This window comes from Pundamilia nyererei, unplaced genomic scaffold, assembly GCF_000239375.1.
Source record: "Pundamilia nyererei isolate P.nyererei 1_Seehausen unplaced genomic scaffold, PunNye1.0 scaffold00128, whole genome shotgun sequence".
Classification (NCBI taxonomy): Eukaryota; Metazoa; Chordata; class Actinopteri; order Cichliformes; family Cichlidae; genus Pundamilia; species Pundamilia nyererei.
The window spans coordinates 938,761-950,790 of record NW_005187529.1 but is presented as its reverse complement, the minus strand read 5'-3'; the positions used below and the strand labels follow the sequence as shown (position 1 = coordinate 950,790).

At 39.2% G+C, this 12,030-nt stretch overlaps 1 protein-coding gene across 1 annotated transcript in view; it reads left to right on the top strand.

The window, feature by feature from the left end:
- The window catches only part of LOC102195523 (CUB and sushi domain-containing protein 3-like), a 230,622-nt gene that overhangs the window by 33,277 nt on the left and 185,315 nt on the right, over nt 1-12,030 (top strand). The window contains exon 3 of the mRNA XM_005743207.1: nt 3,693-3,805. Coding sequence (XP_005743264.1) covers nt 3,693-3,805 — 113 coding nt within the window. The remainder of the gene's footprint in view (nt 1-3,692; nt 3,806-12,030) is intronic.

The window sequence follows — 12,030 nt, the reverse complement described above, 5'->3', positions numbered from 1 at the left end:
AAGTATCAGTATCTATATTCGTATCTGCAATACTGGCCCTATACAGTGGAACTCCGACTTACGAAATTAATTCGTTCCAGAGGGTCTTTCTCAAGTCAAAATTTTCATAAGTCGAAGCACCTTTTTCCATCGCCTTTTGAGTGAGGCGATGCTGGCTGAAGACGAAGTTCTTGGTGGAGGCTGAAGAAAGCATACGTATGCATGCATACATACGTACGTGTACATGTACATAACATTATGGAATTTAATTCTAAACTTTAAAACTTAAACTTACATTTACGTTAATTAATGTACGTACGTACACTGTGCAATGATATTTTTTTTAACATTTTTTTAAACTCGCTCATATTTATGCCTTATGCCGGCCCCATTATGAATGAATGAACGATAGGCTAATTGCAAACGAAAAGCACACGAAATAGCGCACCGCAACAACAATACGTCTTTCACGTGGAACAGCGAAACACATTTCGCAAACGGATTTTGTTACACGGGCATTTTGTCATACCACGGGCAAAAATATTGCCATTAAGTGCCTTCGTAACTTGAATTTTTCGTTAAATGGGGTCTTTGTAATTTGCAGTATCCAACAGCACTATCATTAAAACAGATTTTTGTTCCATATTATCCAGACCTTGTCTAGACTATGGACTATTGAAAGATTTTACAGAATAGATGAGCATAGATGTGCAGTTCCACTGTGAGGTTCAGAAATTGTAGATTCTTTCATTCCTCAGGACCCTTTAGTATCATTCTAATTATCATGTGCTGCCTCTTGGCCAGGACTCCCTTGAAAAAGAGGTTTTTGATCTCAACGGGACATTCCTGGTTAAATAAAGGTTAAATAAAAAATAAATAAAAATCCTTCTAATGCATTAGTAATGTGATGCAGCCTAATTATCTCAAAATCAGTTGCACTCATAACATGTCCTTGTCTTTGCAGACAAGCAGAATAAGTGTTTCTTATGTGGAGGCATGTTTCCATGCCTGTAGTTTAAGCGGATGCTTGTTCAGATTTTCAACTTTAAAATAGTCCAACATTATGCTGACCTGCAAAGCTGAGACGTGAGACCTGTCCACATTTGAAATTTGAGGTTTGGGAGTATAGAAGGGGGTATAGAATTTTGATGCATACCTAGACTTGTCACCTCTTAATCCCTTTCAATGCCAGATTTAGAAACACTGTCTCCACATAATGTCGGCTAAACCCATGGCATCCTCACTCCTTTGCTGTTTAGTGCTGATATGATGACAGTGCAATACTTCAGTTTTCTGTTTTATTATCCACCTGTGATCATAAGAACATGTTTTTGCCTTTTTTTCTCTAGATTTTTGGATGATTTTAGGAGAAGCATTCCTCTCTCTACCCTGTGTATATTGGTATACTGCATCATTTCTTTGTCTCTCTCCTAATTTCTCTATATCACGTATATCATGTTGCCATAGCAGCACTTTTCCTCTTCTTTCTACACTCAGTTTTTATAGGCATTGGTGAAAGAACAAAAATACTTTGTCAATTTGTTATTTGTGGATATAATAATTCAGTCTTCATTTGCTGCACTTCTCCAGTAACCATTTCAGGTCAAGGCTTTTTAGTGTCATTGTGTAACTGCATTGCACTCAAGCTGATGAGTGCCATCAATATCTGTGTGAGCATGCACTCTGAAGCCACTGATTGTTCTGTTCTTGTCTGTTCTGCTCAGCCAATAATTAGTTCCCCCATGCATCCTCCTCCCTAGACATGGGGTAAGGAGAGCAATTTTAAAGACTGCTCAGCTTGACATCAAACTGTAATTCACTGAAAGCATGTAACTATTACACAAAATGGCACCGTAGACCCCTCCAACCCCCGTCTTCCTGTTGAAATGGCAAAGAAAGAATTGTTTTGCAAAAGAAAGGCTGAGGATTCGTTTGCTAAATGCAGCAGCGGCCAGTGGCGGGACCAAAGGGAAAGGCCAGGTTTACACACTTGTCTTTTCAATGTGACTTTTGTGCTTGATAGCACAGAGCCAAAGTCATGTCAAACTGATGCCTCCATGCGTGACATTCTAATGCCATGAGATTTGTTTCCACTCCACATCCGTAAGAATTTTGGTGCACTTTTTTTCTTTCTGTGCAGAGACTGGTATAGTTTTCGTTCCTCCTTTCTCTCCACTCTGTACAGTGTGGGCGCTGAGTAGGCTTTGAGTGACATTCCCCTTATTATCTAGGTTGTAACCAGTTGAGAGATTTCAGTAAATGTCATTGGTCAAAAACATTAATAAGTAAGATAATGAAAAGTGGTAAATAATGTTTCAGTGTGTTACCTGTCTCTTGTGTTTTTCTAGTTATTTTTAAAGACTCCAACAAGGTGTTCTGATTGTGCAACCTTTTATTTGCTTTTAATTGACCCACCAGGCAAATTATGTACATTGATCTTTTTTTACATTAAGCTTCTAAGATTACCCTTTTTTCTTTCCGTTATTCAGTAACGGCATGCAGCAGCTGATGTTAAGCAATATCTTGGCATGCTGGGCTGTGCCTGCAAAAAAGGGTGATTATTTACTACACAGTTCACAGTGCTGTAATTGTAAACTCTATTGAAGTTGTAAATACAGCACCTTCTTCATTACTGTCACTTGGGAAGTTTCTGTTTTTGCACATTTGGCCTGCTGCAGACATTATTTACCTGGCTTATTGTCAAACAGAGATTTGGTCACACATATGGCTCCAAAAATGTGTAATAAAAAAGAAAAAGCGAGAAAACGAGAGGGCAATAGAAAAGGAGACATTTTGTTTCATGCACAACTTTAGTTCATGCTTCGTTGCCTGGCTTACAGCAGTGGAAGGTCGATAGAACATTAGCAACTGCCGCTGAGGAATGGTCAGCAACACATCTTGTTTACGACGTCGTGAAAGTAAATGGATTTGTTTGGGTCTGCACCTAATTTGAAATGCAGTAATGAAGCAGTCTGTTACAATGCAGCTGCCAGCCCTCACAGGCCAACCAACAATGGGGAAGGTTCCCGCTTGGGTTTTGATTGTATAGTACTGAGTATATTACTGCTGGACAAATTGCATCACAATTCTCAGAGCTGTTCTGTTTTATTAGACCCAAAATGCTATGGCACACTGCTGCTGTGAGGACTTTTAAATTGTCGTTATATGTAACACGTTTAACTGTGTGTGAAGTCGTTGGATTTTGTTCGCTCAACAGAAAAATGTAAATTACAGTAATTTACCTTCACAGGTAGCCTAGCTGATTTAAATAAAAAAACAAACAAGCATATATTTAATATGTTCAATTTCAGCCTCACGAGTTTTTAAGTTGTCTGTTTAGAATTGTTAATTTTTCAAAGGAGAAACAAAATTGGATTCAGGAGTATTCACAGGGGATGCTGAACCTCCATTACTGGAGGTCTGAGTTTCCCTTGAACTTGTTTTATTTTAGCTTGTGGAATCTAAAAAGTGCATCCTGTTTGTATTTACAAAAAATAAATAAATATACAGATTTATATAACATATGACAGGTTTTTGTGGATGCCATCACATAGTTCAAGTTCATAAAAAAAACTCATTTCTTATGTTCCATGTTTGAAAGTGAGGTTTCTTTTTTCAGGGGGCATCTTATTTCATGCTGGTGTAAAGGATGTGGAAATGTTATGAATTCAGTCATGCATTCAGTTCTGAGGTCTCTTTTTCCTATTCTACAGGTTAACAGGATTTACCATCCCTCCACCTGTTACCAGTTCTGGCTCTATTTTTTCCCTGAGGCTTACCAGTGACTTTGCAGTAAGCGCTCATGGATTTAAGGTAGCTTATGAAGGTAAGGACAGCATAATTTTCTGCTCTTTGTCTCTTCCTGTCATTCTTTCATACATAGTATGGCAAAAAATGTGTGTATTAATGTGTAATATGCAGTGTTAGAAACTATGATGAAGTAGCTGTGTTCATTTAGAAGAAAAATCCTTCTGCCAGGAGAAGGAGGCAACATTTATTCTTACGAGAAGGAACCTGTGATCACACTTACGGCACCTGATTTCCTTTAGGGCTTCCACTGTTGAGTTATGGAAACATTAGGCTCTTCAATTAAGCAAATTAATCCAATATTTTCCAAATCCAACATCCCTCCCCCAAAGTCCAGAACCTTTCCTGCGACTCCAGAGGTGGATCTGAAATTGCTTGGCAGATGGCGATGGGAATTAGTTGAACTAATGGATGCACTGAGTTATCTGTGTTGGAGCAGAGCTGAGTGCAGCGGGGAGCTGTCTAAATATGAGCAATCCTTCTGTGACCATCTTGTTCATTCCTGCTCTTTTCCCCGTCTGCTGTTTCAGGTGAAAGCGTTCATTCATCCATCTCTGTGTCTCGTTCTTTTTCCATTCTTACTTTACGTTTTGTCTTAATGTTTTCCTTTCCTTCCCTCCTTGGGTATCAACTTGTTCGCTTGCCTAGTCCCCACGACCTTCTATCTGTACAGCCAATTCGAAAAAGTTGAGATGCTGTGTAAAATGTAATTCTGTAATTTGAAATTGATGGCAGCACCGTTTCTTAAAGAAGTTGGGACACAGCCATGTTTACCTCTTTAGTCTGGAGGACATGATGTTTGTGTTTTCTAAAATGAATTTCAAATAGTCCATTTTTAATGAGCCTTGGTCCAGAAAGACAGCAACATTTCTTGATTATGTTCACATATGGCTTTTTCTTTGCATGTTAAAGCTGTGACCTGCATTCGTGGATGTCACAGTCAGTGTCACAGATGTCACAGGAAGTGTTTCTGAGCCTATTCACTGATTTCACTGACGGAATCATGCCTATTTTTAGTGCAGTGGTGCCGAAGTACCCGAAGATCATGTGTTATCGACACTGATTTCCAGCCTTGTCCCCTGCACACAGAGATTTCTCCAGATTCTTTGAATCATTTGGTAATATTATGCACTTTAGATGATGTGATCGTTAAAGTCTTCACAATTTTACACAGAGAAACATTATTCTGAATTAATTTTTTTCATGTTTATTATTTTTTGTAGATCGATTAAACTCTGTCCATTTTAATGAGTAACTCTGCCTCTCTTTTATTATCCCATTACTGGACTGTTGCCAGGTAACCTAATTAGTTACTCCAGCTGTCTCCTTTTTAGTACCACTTACTTTTCCATCTCCTTGTTGTCCCCATCCCAAATTTTTTGACCCAGGTTGCTGCCATAAAATTCAAAATGAGCTAATATTTTCATGAAATTGTAAAGGTCTAAATTTAAGCAGTTATTTAAATAGTTATATAAACAATATGTTTATGTCCAGTTTTGGATAAATTGGGTTCATGAGATTTGCAAATCACCGCATTGTGTTTTAAATAACATTTTACACAGCATCCTGACCTTTTTTTTTTTTTTAACTTGTGTTATATTTGTTTCTTTAGCTTTTTTGCACTCTTCTACACTCTTTTTTCTTACTTTCTGCTTGAATCGTTCACTAATAGGCTGACCCCGTCCTTGAGACCCTCTATCTTCATCTTCCCACCTGCCCCAGACCTAGCCAGTCAAGGTCATTTCCCCTGTCCATCTGCCACTGAGACTTTCTCCATCTTTACTCTTTCTGCCTCTTTTTTTCCTGAGCTTGACTGCATTTCCTTTCCTGCATCAATTTTTTTGTGTGTCTCTCTTGCTCTTCCCTGGGTGGTTTGGTTGTATTCCAGTTTCTGCGTGTTTACTCTCCAACACAATTTCATGCTGATGGGGATATTTAACACATCGTTACACATAAGGCACAGCTTTATTCCTGTTTTCTTAGCAGCACTGTAGTTAAAACTACAGTTGAGAACATTTGCAAACATGTACAATAGGCAACATAATATCAAAGCGGTTTATTTCATTTCGTAGCTAGTACATTAATCAGGAAAATGTTTCGTTTGAAAATTTTACACTCTATGTTTCACTGTAACATGCAGTGTAACATTGAGTTTGTTAGGCCTATCACTCATTCTTTAATGGCTCATTGTGGCAATGCTGTTTCTCAAAAATATCAGTGTGTTTTTTTAAATCATCTGCTGGTTTAAAGTGTGTAACTGAGAGCACGATTTGAGAGGACCAGTTAGTATGAAAACTAATCCTGGTCCCGTCATTCTATCCTTCATGTAGTTGTCAAACCTTTGAAACAAGAATTCATTTCAAGCCTTTAACCTAACACTAAGCACTTGCTTTACATGCCTAAACCTAATCGCTGTTAGTTTACGGCCATGTTGCGCTGTTTTGATGCACTCATCTGTGACTTAACATCATAGCCTTGAGGTGCACTCTTCCGCCTCCTCTGCCTCATTTGGGCCTCATTTGGATGTTTACTGATCTACTTTTTGTCCATTGGGCAACACGCAATCTAGGAAGACTTGAGTGACACGTGGTGGCCTGTGCCCTGCCTTTGAACCTACTACTCCAAAACTACTACTCCACCAAAAAATGTTTTGTTGGAATAGTAGTTTTTCTAGTCAGAGATTCTTATGAGTGCTACATTTAAAAAAAGTTCAGTGTACTCCTCCATAATGTATTCATTTTCACATCTGAGTATCTGTCACAGTACCATTGTTCCTTGTTATATTGCTGTGGTTATCCACACTCGCACATGAATATGTATGTGCTGCTCATTCTTATGTTTTAAAATGTGTTATGATAGAATTATTATTGCAATTAAGTGGAACTGAATCTACATGCATTTGAAGGACACGACCAGATGGAGATGCTGTCAGTCTTTTATATAGTTTCCTATAATGCACAACAATCCATCAAACATTCTCCAGCAACCAGTGGTTTTATTTATTTATTTTTTATTTGTCGTGCCTACTTTCTTGTACTACCACAATTCTGTCAGAGTGACCTTTATGCTTACTCACGGCCTGGAAGGATCATGCTGCATTTATAAGGGAGTGGAGATACAGGCTTTTTCTACAACACTGCTAAACAATGGCCACTAGTGCTTTAGAGATACAGCAGTGCATTGTACATATGCTGGTAGCAAAGGTATCTGCTTGCCCTTTGTTGCAGGGAGTGTGTTTTCAACAAAACAAAACAAAAAGTATTTGTGTGCTTGTCTTAAATCTTTCCCACTGGCATTTTATCCACCACTGTTGTTTGAGGACTCTTTGACGGACAGCTGACCCATACAATGCAATTTCATCTTGTCCCCCTGAATCATTTCATTTGTGTTTCATTTGTGTAGCAATCCAGATTTTCCACTGAGTTGGACATATATGTTTGTATGTCTGTGCATGTCGATGTGTTATTTGCTCTGTGATCCAACATGGCTTTAGTCAGTGCTCTTTTCCACTCCTGCATAAAACAGCTCAGCTCGGCAGCCTGCTCACAGGCAATCTACCCAGGCGATTCCTGAGGGGAAAGTATGCTGCATGTGTGCTCACAAACACTGCCACTCCGTCAAACTTCCATCTTCTTCAAAGGGCTACACAGTCATTAGATATACAAGGGGAAAAAATAGCACAGCCCAAGAGAAATCTCGCACCCAACTACCCCATTTGCTATTTCACATAACTCACTTGTTACCACTGTGATGAGGATAATGCAAGCCCTTCTCATTGTCTTTATGTGAATTTTAAGCAAAAACTGAACAGGAGTGTTTGCTATGAGGATGTTCTGGTCTTTTGTCGTTTTTCTTTGTTTTGAAATACATTTGACATATTCTGTTAACATTATTGTAAAGAAGAAATAATTTCCCCTTTTTCCTTAGACTTTACATATAATTCTGAATTTATTTCGCACACTGGGCAATGCTTTGTTAGGCTAAAAGACCTCAGTTTATAAGGTAAATTTGCATTCACTGTTCCACCAAAAGTCAAGTCTGCACAGGTTTTCATGTTTAGCACAAGCCCCCAGTGTTGGGGAGCAGCTGTTTTCACAAGGTTCGGTTCTATCAACAGTTTATTTAAGGCCCTCCAGACAGCACCACTTGTTAGCTAAAGGCTAACACTGCATCTCACACACTTAATATCTTTAGGGGGTTCTTTAAATCCTCATAAAATCTGAAACCCTGATTCAATGTTACGTGCGGGCTCTTATTCAAAGTACTACTTTCTTTTCCTACAAATTTCCGTGTGGTTACATAGCGAGCAGGTTTTAGTACTTTTTCCCCTTCATGTGATAAAAGACTTTATCTAAAGCAACAGCTTCAAATATCTGCAATGTGTCCTGTGAATTCATTCAAGGGCTACATCTGTCTGACACATTAGTTATGACTTTCCATACACCGAAGGGCAGTGAGTCAGTGCGGGTATAATTATAGTGGGGATGCATCTATTACTTTTTAATTAGTGACCTGGGGTTACTTTTTCAAAACATTTACTTTCGAGAAATAGTCCTTTGTTTCACTCTGTAGTTCTCTTAAAGAGAAGTCTGGATTAGATTGCCTGAAATTTACCCTAAGCAAGTTTCAATGGTATATTAGTCTGTCGTGTTTTTTTGTTTAGTTTTTATTTTTGCTCTTACAGAGAATGGGCATCAGACCTGTGAATCTATACATCAGATCCTTTAGCAACATTGAGCCCTGAATAAACGTCTACAGTTTTTTTTTACAATACAATAAAGTTGAATACTTTATCTAAAGCTTAAAAATGCTTGAAAAAACATTATATCCTTGCAAAAGAAATCAATACAAGTCCATGAGAAGTTATTGAGGAGAGTTACATTTCTTATAAAATGTAATGTCATCCTGAAAAATAATTTCATCACATTTTTATTTGGCTGAGTGCGGTCTGCCCAATGTCCCAGCAACATCTGGTAGCTGAAATTAAAACTGGCTCTGTTCAGGCGCAAACTGAGGTTCACAGGGTACAATCTGCTTTTGGGTATGGTTTGGAGCCCATGAATCAAAGGACGCAAGTTGATATATTCTTGTTGTTACGGCCTCTGGCCTCAGGTGGCTCCACCTTCCTCTATGGAAATCAAAGCGTTCCAGGACTCACGGGTGATTGGCTGGCCAGGGACCTATGCCCGCCCAACTTCATGCAGATCAGAGTGTGTCAGTCCACACACACCATTGGCTGCTGCAGGAGCCTTGAACACGACGGACCAATGATGCGCATGCCTGCATTTACTGGGAAGCATAAAAGGCTGAGGATTCTTCATTCCTGGGGGACTTGTTGATGCGAACAGACTGTGTAGACTGTCCCTCCTGCCTTTGCAACACCTGACGATTTTCTACAGTACACAGTCATGGCATTCGGCATATATAACTAGGGGTGGGTTTTGATTATCGATTTGGTCTGGATAACGTGATATGGATTCATTAAAATCCTGAATCGATTTTTTAATATAAATTTATTTTGCCCGAAACGCCAGAATCTCAGGTTAAACCTCACAAAATGTCTACAACCACCAAACAGCTAAAACAGTAAATGAGAGCAGGTACACGGATTCTACACAAAGACGCGGACCCAACGCATCTGAATGAGTGAGATGTCGCCTTTCTCACCCGAATGCATGCACAGGGATATGCCGTCAGGGCTGAAAGCCAAAAGCTCACTGATTTTGAAGCGTCGGCAGGTCCGCGCTTTGTGTTTACATCTTTTTTGCGCTAGATTCTGAAGCTGCAGGTTTTATTTCTCTCCAAACAATATTGACTGAACCAGCAGCAAAAGATGATCCAAACTGCACTTATCATAAACATCGTCACGAATTTCCTCTTACTTTTGCTGTTTTGCTTCCACCACGATAAAATCACACTTCATGTAGAGCACGTTCTCTCTCTCTTTAAATCGATAATAAAAACCTACCCCTACTTATTACCCACCAGTCTACGGTGTCGGCAGCTGTTTTTTGTTGTTGTTGTTTTTTCTTACTTCCGACAAGTAAGCCTCATTTCCGCTGTTCAATACTGAACAAATTAAAACGTTTTAAAATTATGCAAAACTGCAAAATGCTTTGCGGTGTCTCTAATTAGACCTCTGTAACTTTGCTGTGCTTCACTTCATTTTTGACTGCACAATATTTTTAAGGTCATCTGCTATAAAAACCCAGACCAGGAAAAATGCCTTCATGTTTTTCTGTGTTTTATCCTCAGTTACTTTGACACAAAGGAATCTGCTGTAATGCTTACACCTTTGATAAAATCTCACAAGTGTCAGGTTTCTTTTTATAGATATAAAAATATTGATATGTATTGATAAGTGATCAGAATTATAATATTTCTGACTGTCTGAGGCAAAATTTCCCCGAATCGAATCGAATCGAATCGTGGATTGAATCGAATCGTGGATTGAATCGAATCGTGGATTGAATCGATCGAATTCTAGAAATCAGTGACGATACCCAGCCCGATGTGTAACGCTCCTGCCACCTTCCAGAGGCTGATAAATAAAGTCCTCCGTGGCCTGTCCAACTGCAGTACCTACCTAGATGATCTAGTAATTTATACAGAAACATGGAAAGATCATTTGGAAACTCTACGTCAGAGATTTCACCGTTTGGCTCAAGCTACTCTAACTCTCAACTTAGCTAAGTGTGAGTTTTCCAAAGCTACAGTGACGTACTTGGGCAGGGAGGTGGGACGTGGACAGGTCCGGCCCATTGATGCCAAAGTGGCAGTGATTAAAGAGTTCCCCACACCTACCACCAGGCGTGAGTTGCGTAGGTTTTTAGGGATGGTGGGCTACTACAGAAACTTTTGTAAAAATTTCTCCTCTGTAGTCAAGCCATTGACTGACCTACTCAGCCCAAAGGTTGAGTTTATATGGTCAAGTGAGTGTCAAGATGCTTTTGAGAGTGCAAAAGCCCTTCTCTGCCACACTCCTGTGTTATCTGCACCTGATTTGACGCAACCATTCAAACTTGAGGTTGATGCCAGTGCTGTCGGGGCTGGGGCAGTGCTGTTGCAAGAAGACTTGCAGGGTTTGGACCACCCCATTTGTTACTTTTCCCGCAAGTTTAATAAAAATCAGTTAAACTACTCCACCATTGAAAAGGAGACCCTGGCTTTGTTGTTGGCTCTTCAGCACTTTCACGTATACCTGGGGTCCAGCATGTTACCTCTTGTTGTGTACACTGACCACAACCCACTGCTGTTCCTTGCTCGCATGTTTAATCATAACCAACGCCTTATGCGCTGGGCTCTGTTGCTGCAGGAATACAACTTAAGTATTTACCACAAAAAGGGGTCTGGAAATGTTTTGGCTGATGGTCTGTCCTGGTTGTAAACATGTTTTGTGGTGTTTGTTCGTTGTTTTTGTTCACTTTGACACATGCACTGCATCTCTCAACGTTTCTAGATATAACTGTTGCATGTGCATTTCAGAATCCAAATGCCTGAAGCAATCTGGACACATGGACATTTAACCAGCCAGCTCCCTAGCACAAAGTCTGCTTGATTTCTAATTGTACCCATGTGAATATAGTACGAGTAATTCTCAAATGAATTCACGCTGAACGATGTGCCTTAACTAGCACCACGGTGAGAAACGGCAACTTGGGACAATGTTCCAGCCTAATTCTTTTAGCATTTTCTAAAGTAAAAAATCTGGAGGAATGTGAATTAAAGATTGCTAAGATTTTCCTTGGGATTTGCATTGGGAATGACAAGGGTAGACAGGACTAGGAATGAGTATATCAGCTCACAAAGGATGGGTCATGCACAAAGTGAAAATAAGAAGATTAAGCTCATTTGGACATGTATGATGGAGAGATACTGGGTATATTGGGAGACAGATATTGCTGAAGAGCGACTTGCCAAGCAAGAAGGAAAGAGGAAGGGCAAAAATGCCATAAGGTGCAAGCATCTGTTACAATAGTGCTCTGCATTTCCCTCTATGTTTTCCTGTTTTACCAAAATAAGTGTCAAACTCTTTTTTTAAACCTTTTTTTGAAAACTGTCTCCTGCCTGACCTCATGTATTATAATAGTAGATTTAAATATTAAACTTCTAGAGAGAAAAGCTTGAAATATATAAAAATTCTACTTTTTTTTCCTAATATGCCGGTGTATAATACAGTTGTTTATATTAGGGAATGAGGGATATTATATATGTGTATATATATATATATATATATATATATAT